Genomic DNA, 24,092 nt, shown 5'->3' on the forward strand with positions numbered 1-24,092 from the left:
CAGAAAAGACAAAAACTATAATTTGAAAAGATACATGCACCCCAATGTTCATAGCAGCACTATTTACAGTAGCCAAAACATGGAAACAACCTAAATGTCCATCAACAGATGAATGGATAAAGATGGTGAGGTGTGTGTGTGTGTGTGTGTGTGTGTATACACACACACACAATGGAATATTAGCCATAAAAAAGAATGAAATAATGCCATTTACAGCAACATGGATGGACCTAGAGATTATCCTATAAAGTGAAGTAAGTCTGAAAGAGAAATATAAATGTCATATGATACTGCTTATATGTGGAATCTAAAAAAGGGATACAAATGAACTTATTTATTGAATAGACTCACAGACACAGAAAACAAATTTATGGTTACCAAAGGGGAAAGGTGGGGGAGGGATAAATTAGGAATTTGAGATTAACAGATACACACTTCTATATATGAAATAGATAAACAACAAGGACGTACTGTATAGCACAGGGAACTAAACAATATCTTGTAATAACCTAAAATGGAAAAGAATCTGAAAAAGAACATATATGTGTGTGTGTGTGTGTGTGTATATGTATAACTGAATCACTTTGCTGTATACTTGGAATACCATAAATCCACTATACTTCAATTAAAAAAAAAGGTCAACTAATTCCCACTTACAAATGAGGGCCCAGATTAGGTGAATTTTTCCAGGGTCACACAGCTTGTGAATAATATAGCCAGGACTTGAAACTAGGTCTCTGTCTCTCCAAAGTACAGTCTCTTCTTTTTTCAGACTTGACTGTCTCACTTTACAGATATTCTGCCTGATGTATCTGAACAGTTAAAATGCCAACCAGAGCATGAGAAAAATATTAAAAAACAGAAATGAAATGGTAGTGACACATCAAAAAGTAACAAAAAGTGGTGGGAGTATGGTTTTTAAAAAGGTATTGATTTTATAAAAAAAAAAAACAAAAACAAAAAAAAGAAAAAGGAATGCAGGAGAAAAACCACGCATCTCCCAAGGGAATTCTGCGATGTCCGCTTTCCCATAAAGTCCAGTTAGCTGTGGCTGACCTGAGCCCACGCTGCTTCCCTCTCTTGCTTTGGGGATCTGACACCTTCCTCCACTCATGTCCATCTATCATGGCAGAATCTTCTAACTATGGCCACTGTAGTAAGAAGGTTGTACTCCTCTGAGATGCCCCTTTGTAGGCTTGCTCGGGAGAGCTCTCTGGTTTATACAGACTTTGGCCTGTGACACAGTGATTGGCCCGAGCCAAATCTGATCTAAGAGGCCTTAAGGCTGCCCAGTTGCTTTTCAGCAAATCTTAGTAAACACAGAAAGAACAGAGGAGGCAGAAGGCTTTAGTTCTGGATGCAGGTTTCCCCTCATTGGAGCCCTGCTGCTCTTGGGGAGACAGTTTGCATCCATTCACAGGTTAAATATTTAAATATATAACTTAGTTACACAACATAATGATGTAAATTTTTGCTATTATTATTATTATTTGTTGGTGTATTCACTGTGTAATATGGCTCTGCTATGTACAAGTAGGTCCTGTGCTAGTGATTGGTGCTCTGGGCTTGGCTGCTGGGGTGGGAACTGCAGGGCATGGATAGTGCTCCCTCTTTTCCTGCTCCTCCCTTGGGACAGGAAGGTACTCCCCTCCTGCCTGGCTTTGCTGGTCTCCTACGAGTCTGCACCCGAGAGAGAATGACAGATATTTCCTTTTGAACACTGCTGCCACCCATCCAGTACTAAGTAGGCCAGAGTGTCCTTCAAGTCCCTTTGAGGCCCAGGGCTTTCCTGACAGGATTTATTGATCTTTTATTGTTCTGAGAGCTCCATCTTTGTAACTCCAGGCACTCACAGAGTGCCTGGTTCTCGGGAGACACTCAGGAAATGCTTGAAAAATAAATAAAAATATGTATTTCTGATCTATACACATGATGTATATGTGTAATGTATGCACATATACATATTTATATATTTCTGGCATTTATCTATAGAGCAATTACAGTAAAATATCTTAGGCTTGCACAGCATGTCATGGTTTACCAGTGCTTTAACAACAGCAACAGTACTAAAAATGGTTAATAGAATTAACAATCTTAATAATAGCTATCATTTACTGAATGCTTTACCTGCATTATTTCATTTACTTCTCATGACAACCCACTGGGTAGATATCCTGATTTTACCAAGATGAATCTGTGGCTTAGAAAATTTAAGTACCTTGCACATAGGGTCACACAGCTAGCAAGCAGCAGAGCTGGGTCATCCAAGCATTGGAAGCAAGTCCAGTACTCTTTCCATAACTAGCTTGTAGAGTGAGTGATATTTAGCTACATAGGAAGCCAGTATTATCTTTGATGAAGGTCTAAATTGGATTCACGTCCTGTTGCCAAACAGGCCAACATAAAACTCTGGGGTGGCAAACAAATGAGCTTGAATGATGAAAACAGACACATACCTGACATGTGGAGTGGATCGAGACCTCTGACAACCAATCTGTCTAGTGGAATGGGCTGATCGAGCACCGTACATGAACCGCCTTCTTTGATTACCGTCTGCAGCTCAGGAGTAAGTGAAGGACACATTAAACCAGGCTCTGAGCCTCCAAGTTTCTGAAATTAAGGAGGAAAATAATGCAATAAGTAGGAAATAAATATTGATGCACATACTTAAGATACAAAACTGATTTTTAGAAACAACTGCTTGAAATCCAGCTTGCTATTCTTTCTGGATGTTGAAAAGTGTCTCCCAAAGTACACAGTGATTTAACGCATAGTGTTTCTGATCCCCAAGTTTAATTACCTGAATAAATAAAGGGTAATTTCATAGCTGAGAAACATTTAAGTCACCATCGCATCATTTCCAGTACCCTTCTACGGTACTGAGTTAAATGAATGAGAATGAGAAGCCTCATGCTGGCCACCTCTCACCATGGGATAGTATACTAACATCTACATAAACAGATTCTATGCTCTATGATTTGTAAATAACTGAAATTGTTTTGGATATGTAAGATGCTGAATTTTTTTAAAAAGGGTGTCAAAGATTCAGATGTACGTGAAGTAATTTGTGCATTAAATAGTGAAGAGAAATTTAAAACAGATAACATTCCTTATTTCTTTTTCCAAAAAAATAAATGAAACCCGGTGTCTTCTCCAGGTGGTTATTTTTGCTCCTGTGAAGTCAACAAAACTCTCAGATTTATCAGACAGAAGAATTTAAAGAGGAATTTAAAACAGATTAACATTACTTATTTTGGAATCAAGCTGTGACGCATGAAACCAGAATATTATAATATGGTCAATAATGGGCTGCCATATTCGTGGGCTCTGATTGTGCTTAACATCAGGGTTTTGAAGGGGACAGAGGTTTTTCAGAGCTTGCCTGTTCAGACACGCTACCCTGGGTAGCTGAAAATAAGAGGCCATCCAAGTTTCAAAACGGTAACTCAGTGTTCTCCAACACCCATTCCCTCCCCAACCACCCATCAACTATTCACGGATTGATTAATGGGTGTCTATTTTATTGCTTAAAGACGCTTAAATTATTTAGCTCAACTAAACCAACATACCATCTAGAAGCTTAGGTTATTAAAAGATCTGAGAGATCTAATCTCATGATCTTAATCTGTGTAAGGCTAGTCATTTAGTAAAGAAGTGAGTGGGTTAGAACACTAGTTATCTCTGATGGCCGAAAACATACTGTAGCTCCTCTTCCCACCTCTAAGGGCAGGTGTCTGAGAGCTGTAGAGGAGGCCTCTTCCTGAAAGCACTCACACACACCAGTCAGGGAACAGACTGTGAAGTGGGAGAATAGATAGAAAGCCTTTGGTGGACCATGAGACCTGTGGCTTAACAGGGAGCAGCAACAACAGTAACGGGAACCATTAATACTGAAGGGAGAAATCCCGATTCTTAGAAGAGATTTTGTGGCTCTAGTCCATGGTGACTCATTTTTTTTCTGTGATGCCAATTGTACATTTGGCAAACACAGAGACCAGGGCTGTTTCCCACCTGTGGCCCCCAAATCATCATTTCTCAGGAAGGATGTGAACTTTCAACTCAGAGCCGGTGGTGGATATCACCTCGGCACTTTGCAGCAGACAGTTTAGAGAGGCCCCCTGCCCTGGCAGCTTTTGTTGTGGTGGACGATTTGGATGAGAAAAAGGCCAATATTGACAAAAGTATCTTAACTTCATTTGCTGAGGCAGGCCAGGCTGAGGCAGTCCTGCGGCTTCTAGGACTCACCTCGAAAGTATACAGACTAAGTCATTCTAAAAATATACACATCCTTTGACATCCTTAAGAATCGGCAATTGCTTTTGTTACTGTTGTTTTTCAGTCTAGAACTCTACGATGGAAAAAGCCAATATTTTTGAATGCCTCCATTTTTTAGAGGGTAAAGTCCGATTTGATGTATAAGAATCTTTTCTCTTTTTAACTCAATTTACTCAGAAATATTTCTAAATGCATTTAGCAGACTTATTTAGAAACGACAGCATTTTACCTTTTTGTTGCGCTTAGTTTTCGTAACTAAGAGGAAATCATCAAAGAGAAACAGATAAACATCTACGAATCTTGTGCTTTCTGAGGAAAGAAAGAAGGTGAAGTTGGGGCTAGAAATAGTAAGCGGAAGTTTTTTTGTTTTTCTTTTTATATCAAAGAATCCCTTAGAAAACACAGGCCAAGGATCAGGGCGCACAAGGCTTGCAGTTCAGGGGCTCTTATCATGTGGGTCAGAAAACTGCATGATGGTTAAATTGATTTCTCCTTAAAGTAGGGACTGATGTGAGCCCACACGTACAACTTTAAAGACATTGTATTTGTGAGGCATTTCATGTGGATCTAAGGTAACTTGGATGATATTTGTCATGGTTTCAACTAAGAATAGGACACATCTATTGACTAACAGAACTCCAGCATTTTTGCCTGAACTCATCTGGGTGGTCACTGGCAAAGGTATACCTTACCAGGAAAAAGGCACTTTGTCATTGCTGTGGACTGAATTGTGTCTCCCCCAAATTCTATGTGGAAGCCCTAACCCCCCCCCACTGGGTATCTGGAATAAGGAAGTAATTAAGATTAGATGAAAGCTCAAGGGAGGACCCCTGATCTGACAGGTGAACGTCATCCCAAGAGGATATACCAGAACACTCTCTCTCTGCCATGCGTGGACACTGAGAAAGCTGGAAAGAGAGCTCTCACCAGAAACCGAATCAGCCAGCAACTTGATCTTGGACTTCCAGCTTCCCGAACTGTGAGAAATAAATGTCTGTTGTTTAAGCCACCCAGTCTATGGTATTTTGTTACGGCAGCCCTAGCTGATTAAGAGAGTCATTGAAACAATTTGTTTCTCAAGTTTTTCATTGTGTCTATACCTGTTTAAAGACTCTTCATATAGCTTTATATTTACAAACTTTTTCTAATATCACTTTTGATAGTAACTGAAGGCAAATAGCCTTTTCTACTTTTTCCTAAGAAGGGGAGAGTAGTAGAAGAGAAATCAAATATTAGAATGAGATATCCCCCTCTCAGTTTAACTCTATCGCTTAGAAATTAGAAAAAGAAATGGTTAAATGATTTTAGAGGGAAGGGCAGTCCTTTCAGAGGGGGATGTGACAGACACTTAAAGTAAATGTAAAAAAAACTCAGTATTTTTTATTCTATTTATTTTGTTTATTTATATTATTCTAGAAGTTCTTTCTTATATACATTTACCTCCTGGAAATGAGATGTCTAAGGTTAAATTAATAGATAAAATATCTAAGACTCATTTCTAGACCCTCCCCTTAAGTTTAGAGGAAAGATACTTCCTGTATTTGCATAGAAGAGAAATTAGATATTTTATTCAGTCTTGAATTGTCCTTGAACAGTTTTTTGTTTTGTTTTTTTTATTTTATTTATTTATTTTTTTGGGGGGGTACACCAGGTTCAATCATCTGTTTTTATACACATATCCCCGTATTCCCTCCCTTCCTTGACTCCCCCCCCTTGAGTCCCCCCCACCCTCCCCGCCCCAGTCCTCTAAGTTATCTTCCATCCTCGAGTTGGACTCCCTTTGTTATGCCACAACTTCCCACTGACTATTTTACAGTTGGTAGTATATATATGTCTGTGCTACTCTCTCACTTCGTCTCAGTTCCCCTTTTAAAAAATTTAAAAAAAATGTTTTCCATCACTACTAGAAACTCCTTTATGAAAATTAGGCTGTGGGAAAGACTGCTTGTTGTCTCTCAAAAACCATTCTCTTATTTTGTAGTAATGAAATTTCCAAGTTTTAGTGGGTAGATGTTCACTGAAAATAAATACTATATCTCCCAGCTTTCCTTGTAGCTAAATATGACAAGTGACTGAATTCTGACCAATGGAATATGAGCTAGAATGTAGGCGCACTGGTGACTCATCTTGGGGCCTCAGAAGAAAGCAGTCTCTGGGATAGAAGAGCAAAAGGACATAAGAAACCTGGATTCCTCATGGCTTCATGGAGTAGAGCTGTCATATAGCTCAGAATTTTACGTGAGAGAGAAATAAACCCATCTGTCTCCAACAGCTGACTCAATACCCTAACGAACACATAGGGAGGAAAAGGGCATTTGGGCAGCGCGACACCTTCAAGACCTGTTAAATGTTGCTCCCCACCGCCCCCTGCCACTCCTATCTGAATTAGGGGGGTGATCACTGTCAAAATGGAATAGTTTTGTTTTCTCCTTCTAACTTCAAGTATTTTAACAAACAGGTAGTGAGCATCTTCTATGTCCCAGACTTCATTCTAGGGAATGATGATTATCTTAGCTACCATTTATTGAGGCCCTAGTTTTCCACCAAGCAGTCAACAAATATTGAGCACCTGCCATGCATCAATGATTAGGACAAAATCTCGCCTTCAAAGAGCTTTAACTCTAGTGAAAACAGACAAATAATAAACACAAACAAGATGTAAGATGAATCCAAGAACGGATAGTGCTAAAGTAAGTATGGGTTTATGAGAAAGGATGACTAGGGAGGAAGACTGTAGGCATGAAGGTAGAGTGCTCACATTTATCATCCCAGGAGTTTGAAGCTACGTGCCACACGACTAGATCTGAGACCTGCAAACTCGTGCAGTTCTAACTTGATGAGGTCTTTGTTTTTCCTCACAGACTCTGGGCTGTGGGGTTCCCACCACACTGTTAGATGCAGAGCCGCACCACTGCCTTCTCCCAGCTCTGCAGCAGCCTGAGCAATGTGTGTTCTCTAGGTGCTGCGACGGCTGGGCCACCCTGTTTGTCTGAACTTTACTCATTTTTCTATTTAGAAATAACAATCTGTGGGGAGCAAATTCCAATGCGAAGCTGGTTATGCTCCAGAAGTTATAAAAACGTGTACCTTCTGGGAATTAGAAAATGCACTTATTTAATTTCAACACTACAGCCTTAAGGCTGGAAGAAATTTTGAAACGTAACATATTAGCGGTAGGCATCATCGTCATTACCACCACCACCACCACCACCATCACTCACAGAAGAGATTAAGGGAATTCAAACAATTTCCCCAAAGCCCACAGTTGGTGCTAGACCCCCTAATTCTTGGTCCAATGCTTTTTTCATTCAAAATGATCTCCTGTTTCTTCTAACAGTGTTACCCCCACCCCCACATCTCTATGCCAACTCTGAGTCAAAACTCCCAGTGACTTTAGACATGATTTGAGACCTTGATACGACGCCTCCCTCTCTGGTGAAATGAGAATAGCAGCATATGCTGTCAAACAGGAGCCTGGTGTCAGTAATGTTTACACAGGTCATCCTTTTTGATCCACACCCATTTCTAACATTTTAGGATAGGCTAGTGCATCTCACAATGTTGGGAAGCTGGTGGACAGAGGGAGGAGGTGAAATAAAATCTCTGATAATTCCAGATGGAGGCCAGTTTTGGAGGGAAGGCATATGATTGTACACAGAACTATTTTACTTCATTACTTTTGGTCTTGGTTGGATTTGGCTTTGTCACAATGATATTACTATTTTTGAAACTGTACATAACATCAAATAAAGTGTGAGACTGTTATCTTTCCAAGTGAAAGTGAGAGGGGGGTGGTCTACAGGTGGAGAATGGTTGAGAAACACAGGCCCAGGCTCTTCTCACCTTACCCTGCTTCACTGTGGAGCCTTCAGGATGCTCTCTCTGCTTCGGTCCCCGCCTTTAGCCAGTGTGTGCATTACTTCCCATAACTCTTTCTTCAATACCCTTTTAAGCCTCTCATGTCCCTCTCTGAGAACTTGGTGGCTTCTTGTTGCCTGCAATTTCCTGGCGGGTCCCTCTGGCTTCCAAGGCAGCGGCAGGATTCTGGAAGCCTACTAGGCTGAGGCTGCCTGGCTTGGGTCTGGATGCTGCCATTAGCTTGCTAAGTGACCTTGAGTGTGTTATGGAAGCTCCCCGAGTCTCACATGTGACATGGGATTAAATGTTAACTTCTCTGCATAACTCACTGGAAGGAGAAAATGCATGAAAAAGCCTTTTGCTGTAAAATGCTGGGCATGTCAACCTTCCCAAGTCGGCCGCTGGCGGTGGGGTTATGTCCCAAGCTGACTTAGCCCTATCTCTAAAATAGAGCAGGTTCTCAACAGGTGTGCACTGAGTAAGGAATTATTGCCTGGAACCCCCCACAAGATCTCAGGCGACCATAAACAAGCAACCTCACATCCCACAGGGCTTCACACACCGTAGATGCCCAATCAAGATTTTGTGGAGAAATGAATCAGTGAACGAATGCGAATCTTATTTCAGTTGGGCAGCCCTTTCTGATCATAATATTTGCTGAGCACGGACTCTCTGCCAACCATTCTTTCAAATGCTGTATACCCATTAGCTCATTTAATCCTCACAACAAGGAGGGGAAACTGCAGCGTGGGGAGATTGCTGTAAGTGGCCCAAGGTGACACAGGCAGCAAAGGCTGAGCTGGGAAGGGAACATGGCAGGCAGCCTTGGCGCTCACCCCCCGCTATGAGCCTATTCTCTCAGGTGGCTTCTGCCTCCAAGCCTTTTCTCTTGCTGTGCTTTTTATCCAGGATGTCTTCCCTCCTGTCCTTCCACTGAACTACACCTTTCTATCCCTCAAAGCCCACCTCCAGTCCCATGCACCACATGAAGCCTTTCCAGAGTACTCCAGCATCAGACCCTCTTCTGGACTTAGACTGCGGGTCTGCTCATTATGGCAGAGCTTCCCAACTAGAGGGAAAAGACTACCCAGAATAATGACTTTCTACCCTCCAATGGAATCCACACAACACAGCATGTGTTACATAATAGGTTCTCAGTCAACACTGACAGTGTGACTGCCCAGCTCACTGGAGGACTAAAATTAACAGCGGACATTGAGTGTTCACTATATTCCAGACCTTGAGCTCAATAAGCTCTTCACATATGTTATTTCACTCTAAAATCAGTCTTATAAGATAGATACAGTAATCCCATTTTACAGAGAGAAAATGGAGGGCATGCAGCTAGTTACACTGTGGTCTGATCAAGCTAGAGTCTGCATGACCCCCTAAGGTGCTCTCTGATTCACACCTTCCATCACCTTGGCCACAGGCAAGTACAGTTCCTGCCACCTTCTATTAGCAACACCTGGACAAGTTACAAGGTAGTAAAGATGTTGGGTTTATAAAGGAAGCAGTTATTTACCTGCTAGAGTTAATCTGCCTTCATAGAGAAGGTGCCTGTTGGTTGGCAACAGGATGTTTTCTGCCATGTGTTCTTTAAAAATGTGTTTCAGGCACTGGCAAAACAGGGGAGAAAATCAAAGAGATGTTGTTAGTGATTGGAGGCCAGCATGTTCTAGGAGTGGGGGCAATGCACTCTGTCTAGAATGTTCCTGACATTTGGAAATGCCAGAGAATGGACATGGGAATGGGAAAGAATGGGAAAACCTCTCAGAGGGACCAGCCCAGGAATAGCGTGAGGATGTCAGCCTCCCCACACACAATGCCATGTGGATGAAGGCTTTACTTCTTACTAGATTTATAATTCTAGAGGGCAGCTGAGGATTCTGTAAAACTAGTGTATTTCCACCTGAATGCTAAACTTCTAGAAAGGGATATATGTTCTAATCGATCCTTTCTGTACCTCTGGAATGAAAAACCTTTTATCTCTATCCCAAAGTGGAGGCCACACTATAATCTCCTGTAGATGTCTGCATTTTTGAAAATTGTCAAGCCACTTCACTTTTCCTTCAAGATCCCCTGAAAGACAAGACACATCCAATATATTTTTAAATGCATCAGACATTACAGCATAAAATTTAACTAAGATCCACAGGAATCATTTAGAGACACTGACCACCCCTGCAGCCAAACCACATCCTAGGTTCATTTAACATATTTCTCGCTGTTCAAATGCCTTAGAAAAACTCACTAATTTGAAATTAGCCTCTTGCAGAGAAAAATGAAGCTGAACTAATTTAATTCAGTAAGTTAGAAATGTGCATTTTTATTTCAATAATACTCATAATGCTCTTGGTAGCTTCCTCATATTCCCTACATCACACAACTTGTGATTACAGGAAAGAAAAAAGTCAGACTAACAAGGACAAACATATCTTTTTGTCTTAATCATAAGACATACACTCACTTTATGGTCAGGCTGATTATTTCTTTTGGTAAGAACTCATTTTCTCTTTGAAGGTTTGTATTAATTTTCCAACGTTTTTAAATAACATATTGCTACTGAGGTTTTGAAATGTCTTTTGGAAACATGGAGGGCAAGTCGTAGACTCAGAGAATCACATGGTTAGAAGAATCCTTGGAAATTCACCATCTTTAAACTTACAGAGTTAAAGGAAGGCCACAGGGATCTCTTTTCCCCAACAATGAGAATTCACATTTTATTGAGAAATTCCTAGACGAGATTTATTATTTCCCTCGCAACCTATCGAAATGAGTAATAATCTTCATTACTTTAAAAGTTTAAAAAAGTCTATCTTTAATTGAATTTTTTGTCTTAATCACTTGATAAGCTGAATTCTAGTTCCTTGGGTCATTTTAGAATTTGAACAAAAGTTTTTAAAAAAGGAAAGAAACTCCTAATTGAATGGTGATTTCACTTTTAAACATGCAAAAGGAAAAAATATGTATCAGTTCTCTACAGCTGATAATTGTCAATTTGAATTGTTCCCTTTTGATGCTCCCCAGGAAATCTTGGTTTATGGATGTATATCATGGACTTCTTTCTTTGCATTTGATTATTCAGGGCCATCCAAATAAATTTAAGTCATCACAGGGCTTGCTCTTTTCCTATTTCCAAATTTCAGTTCTAAAGATTACAGTTGGCATTGTGTTTAGATTGGCCCTGGATTGCAGTGACCTAAAAAAATGACGGATGGTAATTTATCTTCCGGAAAGGCTTTCCCTGCTGTTTACTCCCATTTGCTTTGTGTGTGGATTCAGTAAGGATGGTAAAAGCAAAGTGCCTTCATCATCTGGGAAGCAGAACTTTTCCTGCCTGAACTCACATCTGAAAGCCTTGGAGACTGGGCCACGTCCTGAGTGAACCTGGAGTTAAAGAGTTCTCACAGGGTTCGCCAGGATGTGACTGGAGTCCATTGTTTGGAGTGTGTTTGATTTACAATGCAAACTCAAACTCAAATCCACATTTCCAAAAGCCATGACCTCAAGCCAATGGAACTACCTCCTAGGATGGAAGTCCAGATGATTCCCAGGAGCCACAGGGCCCCCAACTCTTTGATGAAAGCTGACACTGGAGCTCTGGGTCACTCATCTCAGGGACTTACGGATTGACTTTTCCACCTTTTCCTTGATGGAGTAGATCATGATTTTCTCCGTAGAGTCTGTACTCCTTTTCCAGATATTCTTCAGCAACAAGGGATATCGAGTCAGCCTGTGTAGTGGGGCCACTAGCAGCTCAGGCAGGTGGAGGCGTCTGCACTGTTCATTTTGCTCACACCACTGGGGAAGGCAAAAGCAGGCGGATCAGAACATCCCTTCTCCTATCAAGGCTGTGGGAAGTCTGGACACAAGAAACCCTTAGACATTTCACTCAATAATGACACAACACACCTGTGAGCTTGCTGGGAAAATTTATAAGCCATGGACTAGATTTTGCTGTTGAATATTCCATATTAAACTGTCTTACCAAGCATCTACCTACCAGTACCAAATTCAAAGTCTGAAATGTTTTTTTTTCTGATGTGCTTAAGAAGTATTATTGAATATTACTGACTAACACTGCTGCTTCCCAGTTAAAGAAATGAAAGAATCCTTCTTCAGATGTCTTGTCTTCTCAGCAATGGTGATGAAGGCAGAAGTCATCAGCATCATCTACAATACCACCCCCTCAATCCTCCTAAATGGAAAACTGATGTCAAGATTTGAATGCAGGACGTCCCTGGTGGCACAGTGGTTAAGAATCTGCTTGCCAGTGTGGGGGACATGGGTTTGATCCCTGGTCCGGGAAGATCCCACATGCCATGGAGCAACTAAGCCTGTGCGCCACAACTACTGAGCCCACACCCTGCACTCTAGAGCCCACAAGCCACTACTACTGAGCCCATGCCCTACAACTACTGAAGCCCATGCATTTTAGGGTCTGAATGCTGCAACTATTGAAGCCCGTGTGCCTAGAGCCTGCTCTGCAACAAGAGAAGCCACTGCACTGAGAAGCCCATGCACCACAACAAAGAGTAGCTCCCACTCACAACAACTAGAGAAAGCCCACACGAAGACCCAACGCAACCAATTTCTCTTGGAAACTGCATGTTCCATCAGTGGCCACGTAAGATGTGTTAATACACATATTCCAGCCTTGTTTACCCTTCTCACTGAAGAGTTTAGCTCTTCCCATTGCCTTCTCCTTTCCCTGGCACTCGGGATAGTTCTGGTTTTGCCAACTCTGCTCCCATCCTTGCTGCAATGCAGTTAGGAGGACTGGTCATCAACACTGGATGGGTAGAAAGGAAAAGGAAGGATTTTTGCTTGTTGGGTCAGTTCCTTGACTCTCCTTTGTTGAAGGCAATCAGGATAATGAAGAGAAAATGAAAAGAGAAGTTGAAGAGGCTAAACTGATCTACATGATATAGAAAAGAGAGGAGAGGGGAAAAAGATACAGACGATTGTCAATAGGGAGAGTTTGTTCAAAGAGGCAGCTGCTAGGCATACACACAACAGGAACAACGTGAAAGGAGGTGTTGGTAAGTATCGCTACAGGTGTACATTCATACACTTAGTAAGTGTACACTGGATTTCCATAAATGGTCGTGAGAAGTACAAGCAAACGTGAGAACAGCTCCTACATTTGTTCCATCTGCTGGACTGCTCCTGTGAATGCAAACTGAACCTGAGAGGCCCTGCTTTTGTGCAGGTGACAACATGATGCCTGGAGCCAGGTCTGTGGCTACCCCACAAACAGGTACCTCAAGAAGTATTATTAAAGAGTGTGTTCACGTCCTCTTCTCTCCTCCTACCTGCTCATATCGTATTGGTCCTGAGTTCAGCTCTAAATGAACCCTGCCCTTACACTAAATATTTTCTTGCTGTAGGCTCTCACCTCTTCCCTCTTTCATGCTCAGTCCAGGCCCAGGTTAAGTCCTGACCCTCAACACCAGCCTCAGGTGTGTCAAGGTACAGTTGGTCCTACTATCTGCAGGTTCTGCACGCTTGAATTCAACCAACTGTGAGTTGAAAATATTTGGGGAAAAAATTCCAGAAAGTTCCAAAAAGCCTGAATTTGTGGCACACTAGCAACCATTTACATAGCATTTTAGCTTGTGTTCGGTATTATGAGTAATGATTTAACGTATAAGATTTAAAGTATACGGGAGGATGTGCGTTGGTTATATGCAAATACTGCACCATTTTATATATGGGACTTGAGCATCCTTGGATGCTGTGGTATCTGTGGAGGTCCTGGAACCAATCCCCTGTGGATACCAAGGGACGACTGTACACTCTGGAAGGCTCCCTCTGCTTCCCCAAAGGTATCTTCATACATCTTTATGCCCAGGTGTCAGCCCTTACATTTCAGAAGTGTAGGTACAATTAGCTCAAACCCCCAACAAGTCCAAAACCCTCCCTTAGATATTTATAAAGAGACTGTGACTCTAATGGCTGCTTCTTGCCCCTGGATTCCTGTTTGTACACATTCTGTTTCTTCCCTGAACAGCATGGGCCAAATGCCAGACTTAGCCCTTTGATAGGTTTCCTGTGTTGGTTTCCACTGTAAACCCACGCATGCCAAACATTTTATGAGTGTATGTGTTTACTTTACTGAAGATTTCAGGTTATGGGGAGGGCCCGAATACACAGCCCACAGCCACCACCACTCCATTTTGCTGGCTCCATTGTCTTCTTTGAAAGGAGACAGCTCTTTCTCTCTCTTTCCCTCTCCAACTTTCCCCTTTTTCTCTCCTAGCCTCGTGCTTTGCAATTTGTCCTTGTCTTTCATAGCCTGACCATGGCCTTGGAGGGTCTTTCCCTCCTACACTAGCGGCTTTATCACATTTCTTCTAAAAACATCCGGGACTCTTCCTGACAGGAATTCTGCCTGGCATGCTCTTTCCCACTTCCCCACCTACAGATGGCAGGTCAGAAAGGTGAGCCCAGAGGTGCATGGAGGATGGAGCTCTAGGGGCCAGGCTTCAAGGCTGAGGGACCACCTCCCCTTCTCTGCACCTCAGATTTCTCTTCTGTAAAAGGAGGTACTAGATGACCTCTCAGTTCTCATCCAGCTCGAAATGGCTGTGATTTTCATTGGGGCTGGAAGAGATGAAGGAACCAGGGACTGCAGATGTGGGAAGGCTGGGAGTGGGAAGGAGTGGGAAGAAGGGGTGTGGAGAGGCTGTAGACTATGGCCTTAGTGGCTGATTTCCATGTTGAGTCACTGGCAGCAGCATTCCACCACTACCTGCTGGTTTTCGTGCGAGGGTGGGGAGCTCCAGTAACTGATTTCTCAGCAGTGGTTAGGGATTCCCTCAAAACACACAGCCCTGGGTCACTGCTCCAAATTTCCATGCTGTAGGGAACAGCTCTGGCTGCCAGCACCCACTGGTATTCAGGATAAATATAAAAATACCTCATCTCTTCCAGATATCAATCAGAAAAGAAACACCAGTGGTAAATAATTTAGACAAAGATCCAGGCAGAGATACTAGAAGCTTTTAGTGTTTTAGAAGGTCTCAGAAGAGCAAAAAAAAAAGATATTTGCTGATTCTAAAAGTAAAACTATAAGTTGTTCTTTCATCTCTCTATTGGCTTTACTTTTCAGGAACATTAGGGAAAGAAAAGAAATTTCCTGTCACGAGAGATTGGACATAAAAGTCCTTTTCGTGGATGGGTACAGGTCAGTGAAATCTGCTTTGGTTTTATAATAAAGTTACAGGTGGGAGATCAAGATGGCAGGATAGAAGGACATGGCACCCACCTCCTTCCACAAATACATCAAAAATAGATCTACATATAGAACAATTCTCCCACAATATCTACTGAATGCTGGCAGAAGATCTCATATAACCAAAGCTGCAAGAAAGATCACCCTGTAACCAGGTAGGACAGAAAAAAAAAAAAAAAAGAAAGAAAGAAAGGAATCAGTATGGGACCTGCATCCCTGTGAGGGAGCCGTGAAAGAAGCAAGGTCCCTCACCCTGAGAACCCTCTTTGCCAGCTGGGAGATCAGCCAGGACAGAAAGGGAGCTTCAGAGGAGAGTGCAACAACCAGCTTAACAGCAGGCAGAACAGAGAGAGACCAGCCCACCTGGTCCTGGTCACCTTGCTGCACTCCCCAGCCCAAGACACGAGTCTGCTGGTGCCAGCAGGGGCTGGGTGCGGAAACTCAGGCTTCAGCAGATAGACCTGGGGAGAGGATTGCAGGTGGCTCTGCAGAGACAGCCTGAAGTGGCTGGAGTGTGGCCCAGGCTGAAACTGGGGCTGTGTGCAGGATGAAGCCTGGGTCTGCCATAGAAGCCCCATTGGTGATGAGCACTTAAAGGGAGACGTGGGCCCTGCTGGAGCTGCCACAATCTCAATGGGCTCACAGTGGGCAGAGCTCTGCCTCTACAAGTTCTGGGGGTTCTGGGGCATGCAAGTGCCTGTGGTTGCCCACACACAGAGGCAGCGCTGAAATCTGAGCCACGTCGGGAGACTTTGTGACTTTGGTGGATTTATGGTGCTGGCACCTTTGTAAGCTAAGCAACTGTGGGACATCCGAGTGGATGACTGGTGCTCCCGTGGCTGGGGCGGGTCCAGAGTTAGCAGCTACAAGGTTTGTGGGTGCGTGCACGTGGAGGTGGGGCCAGAGTCTGTGCTGATTCCATACCTCCCACAGCGGGTCCAGGTGCACAGCTGTGAGCAGCTAAGGAAGGTCCTGGTGCCTGACTTCAGAGAATCTGTGCCAATGGATGCGTGCTGGTGGCCTTGTAAGCTCGGCACCTGAGGGATATCCAGGCCGACTGCCTCCAACCCCATGGCTGAGAAGGGCCTGAGGGCAGTGCCAACAGCAGTGTACTTTGTAAGCATGCACAATGGGTGACAGATGACACCACAGAGCACACTTCCCAGGGGACAGCTCCTGAGGAGGAATACTCAGTGGCTCCTCTCCCAGTAGGAGTGCTCCAGTACCTGTCACCTCACACTGCAGCTCAGAAATGGATCTGGGGGCTTCTACTCCAACAACTGGGGAAAAGACCCTGCTCCAACAAGGCTGTGACAACCACAAAGCAAAGAGGAGGCCCTGCTCAACTTTCAGTGCAGGCTCTGGTCACCACAAAAACAACCACACCCCCTATCAAGGGGATAACAGCCAGCATACACAGAGGAAAAATATGGCAGGCGTCCATACTAAAAACAGCCCTTGCACCAAAAATATTAGATTCCTACAGACTACACAGGGATGCTCCCATATAAAAACGGCCTTCAAGACCCCCATCGATGACCATATCTCCTAATTCAGAGTCAAAGAAATATAAGTAAAACAAACAGAGGAACCACTCCCAATTTATAGAACAAGAGAAATCCCCTGAAAGAACAAATAATGAAACAGAACAGACCAGTCTACTAGAGCCCAAGTTCAAAAAGGAGGTAATAAAACTGAAGAAATTAAGAAAAGCTATTGAGAGAAACGTAGATCACTGTAACAAGGAACTAGAAACTATAAAGAAGAGCCAATTAACATTAGAAAACTCATTTGCTGAGACAAAAGCCTAGCTAAAGGCAATAAATAGCCAACTAAATAACATATAAGAACAAATAAGTCTTCTAGAAGATAGAATAATGGAAATCACCCAATCAGAACAGCAGACAAAGACAAATGAAAAAAAATGAAAGCAATATACAAGACTTATGGAATGATATAAAGTGAGCCAATCTATGAATAGAGATCCCAGAAGAAGAGAAAAGGGAATCAGAAATGCATTTGAAGAAACTGTAGCTGAAAAATTCCCTAAACTAAAGAAGGAAACAGATATCCAGGTACAAGAAGCACCAAGAGTTCCAAATAAGATGGATAGAAACAGACCTACCCCAAGACATATTAAAATTAAAATAGCAAAAGTTAAAGAGAGGATTTTAATGGCAGCAAGAGAAAAACAGAGAGTTAAAAAGGAACGCTCATAAGGCACTCAGCTGAGCTCTCTACAGAAAATACTGCAGCCCAGAAGGGAGTGACAAGATATATTCAAAGTCCAGAAAGGGAAAAACCTGCAACTTACGATATTCTACCCAGAAAGATTATCATTTATACTACAAGGAGAGATAAAGAATTTCTCAGACAAACAAAAACTGAAAGAATACAGCAATACTAAACCTACCCTAAAAGAAATACTGAAAGATCTTCTCTAAATAGAAAAGAGGGATCTACAGGAAAAAGAAAATCACAATTGGAAGATAAATCACTTAAATAAGCCAGTACATAGATTACAAATTTGTGTGTGTGTGTGAAAAGTGATTATAACTACAATAAACAGCAAAATGATAAAAATGAAGATATAAAATGGAGCATCAAAATCATAAAATGTGGGGGAGGGGGGTAAGAAAATGTAGACTTTTTTTAGAATATGTTTGAGCCTATATGACTACCAGTCTAAAGCAAGTAGATATAATAATGGGTTAACATACTTGAAAAACAGGGCAATGACAATCAAAAACATACAATAGATTCAGAAAAACCAAAAATAAAAGAACTCAAGCATTATAAAAAAGAAAACTATCAAGTCACAAAAGGAAAAAGAAAAAGAAATGAACAAAGAAGAAATACAAAATTCACTGAAAAGCAAGGTTGAAAATGGCAATAAATACATACCTATCAATAATTACCTTAACTGTCAATGGACAAAATGCTCCAATCTAAAGACACAGAGTGGCAGAGTGGATAATAAAACAAGAGCCTACAATATACTGCCTACGAGAGTCCCACTTTAGGGCAAAGAACACATAGATTGAAAGTGAGGGGATGGAAAAAGCTATTTCATGCAAACAGAAAAGACAAGAAAGTGGGGGTAGCAATACTTACAGCAGACAAAATATACTTTAAAACAAAGGCCATAAAGAAAGATAAAAAAGGACCCATATAATGATAAAAGGATCAATACAAGAAGAGGACATTACACTTGTTAACATACATGCACCCAACATAGGAACACCTCAATATATAAGGCAAATACTAACAACCATAAAGGAAAAACTCGACAGTAACATAACAATAGTGAGAGACTTCAACATTCCACTTTCATCAATGGACAGATAACCCAGACAGAAAATCAGTAAGGAAACACAGGCCTTAAATGACACTTTAGACCAGATAGACTTAATTGATATTTGTAGAGCATTCCATCCAAAAGCAGCAGAATACACGTTTTTCTCAAGTGCACTTGGAACATTCTCCAGGACTGACGACAGGATTACCCAGTGAGCTTTGGTAAATTTAAGAAAATTGAAATCATATCAAGCATCTTTTCAGATCACGACACTATGAGTTTAGAAATTAACTGCAAGAAAAAAAACCGTAAAAAACACAAACAAGTGGAGACTAAACAATATGCTACTAAACAACCAATGGATTACTTAAGAAATCAAAGAGGAGGGGTTTCCCTGGCAGCGCAGTGGTCAAGAATCCACCTGCCGATGCAGGGCACACGGGTTCAAGCCCTGGTCCAGGAAGATCACACATGCTGCAGAGCAACTAAGCCTATGTGCCACAACTACTAAGCCTGTGCTCTAGAGCCCATGAGCCACAACTACTCAGCCCATGTGCCACAACTACTGAAGCCCGTGTACCTAGAGCCCATGCTCCACAACAAAGAGAAGCCACTGCAATGAGAAGCCTGGGAACCGCAATGAAGAGGAATCCCTGCCTGCTGCAACTAGAGAAAGCCTGCACGCAGCAATGAAGACCCAATGCAGCCAAAAATAAATAAATTTATATATTAAAAAGAAACAAACAACCCAATTAAAAAAATGGGAGGAAGACCTAAATAGACATTTCACCAAAGAAGACATACAGATGGCCAAGAGGCACATGAAAAGATGCTCAATGTCACTAATTATTAGAGAAATGCAAATCAAAACTACAATAAGGTATCACCTCACACCAGTCAGAATGGCCATCATCAAAAAATCTACAAACAAATAAATGCTGGAGAGGGTGTGGATAAAAGGGAACCCTCCTGCACTGTTGGTGGGAATATAAATTGTTACAGCCACTGTGGAGAACAATATGGAGGTTCCTCAAAAAAATTAAAAATAAAACTACCATATGACCCAGCAGTCCCACTACTGGGCATGTACCCTGAAAAACCATAATTCAAAAGGATAAAGAAGATGTGGCATATATATACAATGGAATATTACTCAGCTATAAAAAGAAATGAAATGAACCTATATGTAATGAGGTGGACAGACCTAGAGTCTGTCATACAGAGTGAAGTAAGCCAGAAAGAGAAAAACAAATATTGTATGCTAACTCATACATATGGAATCTAAAAAAAAAAAAAAAAACAATGGTACTCAGGAACCCAGTGACAGGACAAGAATAAGGATGCAGATGCAGCAAATGGACTGGAGGACATGGGGTTGGGGGGGGCGGGGGGTGAAGGGGAAGTGAGAGAGTAGCATAGACATATTAAAAAAAAAAAGACACAATGTTCATTGTAACACTGTTTACACAACGTTCATTGTTAACACTGTTTACAATAGCCAGGACATGGAAACAACCTAAATGTCCAACGACAGATGGATAAAGAAGATGTGGTACATACATACAATGGAATATTATTCAGCTATAAAAAGGAACGAAATTGGGTCATTTGCAGAGACATGGATGGACTCAGAGTCTGTCATACAGAATGAAGTAAGCCAGAAAGAGAAAAACAAATACCGTATATTAATGCATATATGTGGAATCTAGAAAAATGGTACAGATGAACCTATTTGCAGGGCAGGAATAGAGACAGACATAGAGAACGGACATATGGACACAGCAGGGGAAGAGGTAGTGGGACAAACTGGGAGATTAGGACTGACATATATACATTACCATACGTAAAATAGATAGCTAGCCTGAACATGCTATAAAGCACATGAAGCTCAGCTTGGTGCTCTGTGATGACCTAGATGGGTGGGATGGGGGTTGTGAGAAGAGGTCTAAGAGTGAGGGGATATAGGTATACATATAGCTGATTTACTTCATTGCACAGCAGAAACTAAAACAACATTGTAAAGCAATTATACTCCAATAAAAAAATTTTAAAAATTTTTTAAAAATTAAAAAAACCCCAACAAAACCGTATGGTATTGGCACAAAAACAGAAATACATAGATCAATGGAACAGGATAGAAAGCCCAGAAATAAACCCATGCACATGGTCAATTAATCTATGACAAAGGAGGCAAAAATATACAATGGAGGAAAGACAGTCTCTTCAATAAGTGGTGTTGGGAGAACTGGACAGCTATTGTAGAAGAATGAAATTAGAATATTCTCTAACACCATGCACAAGAATAAACTCAAAATGGATTAAAGAGTTAAATGTAAGGCCAGATACTACAAAACTCTTAGAGGAAACATAGGCTGGACACTCTTTAACATAAATCTCAGCAATATATTTTTGGATCTGTCTCCTAAAGTAATGGAAATAAGAAATAAAGAAATAAAGAAATGGGACCTAATTAAACTTAAAAGTTTTGTACAGTAAAGGAAATGATAAACAAAACAAAAGCCAACCTACAGAATAGAAGAAAATATTTGCAAATGATGCAACTGACAAGGGATTAATCTCCAAAATATACAAACAGCTCATAGAGCTCAATATCAAAAAAAAAAACCAACCCAATCAAAAAATGGGCAGAAGACCTAAATAGACACTTATCTAAAGAAGACATACAGATGGCCAAGAGGCACATGAAAAGATGCTCAATGTCACTAATTATTAGAGAAATGCAAATAAAAACTACAATGAGGTATCACCTCACACCAGCCAGAATGGCCATAATCAAAAAATCTACAAATAATAAATGCTGGAGAGGGTGTGGAGAAAAGGGAACCCTCCTACAATGTTGTGGGAATATAAACTGGTACAGCCACTATGGAGAACAGTATGAAGCTTCCTTAAAAAACTAAAAATAGAGCTACCATATGATCCATCAATCCCATTCCTAGGCCTATGTAGGGAGAAACCCAAAATTTGAAAAGATATATGTACACTGATGTTCATTTCAGCACTATTAATGACATCCAAGACATGGAAGCAACCTAAAATGTCCACTGATGAATGGATAAAGAAGATGTGGTGCATATATATATATATATATATATATATATATATATATACACACAATGGAATACTACTAAGCCATAAAAAAGAATGAAATATTTCTATTTGCAGCAATATGGATGGACCTAGAGATTATCACAGTAAGTGAAGTAAGCCAGACAGAGAAATACAAGTATCATATGACACTGCTTCTATGTGCAATCTAAAATGATACAAATGAACTTATTTACAAAACAGAAAGAGACTCACAGATATAGAAAACAAATTCATGGTTACCAAGGGGAAAGGGGGGTGGGAGGAGGGACAAATTAGGAGTTTGGGATTAACATATACACAGTACTATATAACCAACAAAGACCTGCTGTATAGCACCGGGAACTATATCCAGTATTCTGTAATAATGTATAAGGGAAAAGAATCTGAAAAGGAATATATATATACACACACACACACACACACACATATTGGGTTGGCCAAAAAGTCCATTTGGGTTTTCCTGTAACATCTTATGGGAAAACCTGAATGAAATTTTTGGCCATCCTATATATATGTATAACTGAATCACTGTGCTGTACACCTGATGCTAACACATTGTAAATCAACTTTACTTCAATTTAAAAAAAAAAACACCTGATCAAGGAGGTGAAAGACATACATTTAGAACTATAAAACACTGATAAATGAAACTGAAGATGATTAAAAAATATGGAAAGATATCCCATGCTGTTGGATTAGAAGAATATTGTTAAAATGGCCATATTACCCAAAGCAATCTACAGATTTAATGTGATCCCTATAAAATTACCCATGACACTTTTCACAGAACTAGAACAAATAATTCTAAAATTTGTATGGAACCATAAAAGACACAGAATTGCCAAAGCAATCCTGAGGAAAAAAACGCTGGAGACTTCGTTCAAGTCTGGAAGATCAAACCTCCCAGACTTCAGACAATATTACAAAGCTATAGTTATCAAAACAGCATGGCACTGGCACAAAAACAGACATATAGGTCGATGGAACAGAACTGAGAAATAAACCCACACACCTATGGTCAGTTACTCTTTAATAAAGGAGGCAAGAATATATAATAGAGAAAAGACAGTCTCTTCAGCAAGTGGTGTTGGGAAAGCCAGACAGCTGCATGTAAATCAATGAGGTTAGAACACTCCCTCACACCCTACACAAAAATCAATGCAAAATGGCTTAAAGACTTAAATATAAGACAGAAAAAACTAAATATAAGACATAACACCATAAAACTCCTAAAAGAGAACAAAGGCAAAACATTCTCTGATACAAATTGTAGCAATGTTTTTTTAAGTGAGTCTCCTAAGGCAACAGAAATAAAAGCAAAAATAAGCAAATGGGACCTTATCAAACTTACAAGCTTTGATAACCAACAAGGTCCTACTATATAGCACAGAAAACTATATTCAATATCTTGTAATAAATTATAATGGAAAAGAATATGAAAAAGAACATATATATATATATATATATATATATAAACTGAATCACTGTGCTGCACACCAGAAACTAACACAACACTGGGACTTCCATGGTGCTGCAGTGGTTAAGACTTAGCATTCCCAATGCAGGGGGCCTTCGTTCGATCCCTGGTCAGGGAACTAGACTGCACATGCATGCCACAACTAAGAGTTCATATGCCACAACTAAGGAACCCTCAAGCCACAACTAAAAAAAAAAAAAAAAAAAGCAGCCTACCTGTTGCAACTAAGACTTGGTGCAACCAAATAAACAAATAAATATTAAAAAAGAATCTAACACAACATTATAAATTAACTATACATCAATAAACAAAAAATTATAAAATTTATAAATTTTATAATCTACAAATAAATTCGTAAAATTTATACATAAAGCTTATAATTTATAAAATTATACTTGCATAATTTATGCACAAATCATTAAAAGTCCAATGTGTTCAGGGGAACAATGAAAAGGATTGAGGCGTGTAAGTAAAAATGTTCTCCTTATTAATTTGTCTTGGTGAAATGCAACAGTGGTCTTGGGCAACCATCATTCTTGGGACCTTGGGAAATTTACTTAAGCTCTCTACATGCCATCTGTGAAATGTGGAAAACAGGAGTAACTACCTCAACTAATTGGTGAGAGGTTTGAACGAGACAATCCACACAAGGTACTGAGAACAGTGCCTGACATGTCTTGAATATTCAGTCCATAGTAGGTAAGTTTGTTAGCTATGGCTAACTGAACTTAGTAAACAAACTCAGTGAACAAACATTAAGAGACCTGATACAAAGTTCCCAGTCTCTTTCTCTGCATCACTGTAACTGCCTCTGAAAGTGTGAGAAGAATTTT

At 40.7% G+C, this 24,092-nt stretch overlaps 1 protein-coding gene across 1 annotated transcript in view; it reads right to left on the bottom strand.

Annotated features, from left to right (window-relative positions):
* Positions 1 to 24,092, bottom strand: part of PLEKHG7 (pleckstrin homology and RhoGEF domain containing G7) — a 76,869-nt gene that overhangs the window by 3,705 nt on the left and 49,072 nt on the right. The window contains exons 11-15 of the mRNA XM_057743347.1: positions 11,763 to 11,937; positions 10,100 to 10,215; positions 9,659 to 9,752; positions 4,505 to 4,584; positions 2,457 to 2,610 (exon numbers count right to left, since the gene is read on the bottom strand). Of these exons, the coding sequence (XP_057599330.1) occupies positions 2,457 to 2,610; positions 4,505 to 4,584; positions 9,659 to 9,752; positions 10,100 to 10,215; positions 11,763 to 11,937 (619 nt within the window). The remainder of the gene's footprint in view (positions 1 to 2,456; positions 2,611 to 4,504; positions 4,585 to 9,658; positions 9,753 to 10,099; positions 10,216 to 11,762; positions 11,938 to 24,092) is intronic.

Source organism: Hippopotamus amphibius, chromosome 7 (genome assembly GCF_030028045.1).
Source record: "Hippopotamus amphibius kiboko isolate mHipAmp2 chromosome 7, mHipAmp2.hap2, whole genome shotgun sequence".
In the NCBI taxonomy this organism is placed as follows: Eukaryota; Metazoa; Chordata; class Mammalia; order Artiodactyla; family Hippopotamidae; genus Hippopotamus; species Hippopotamus amphibius.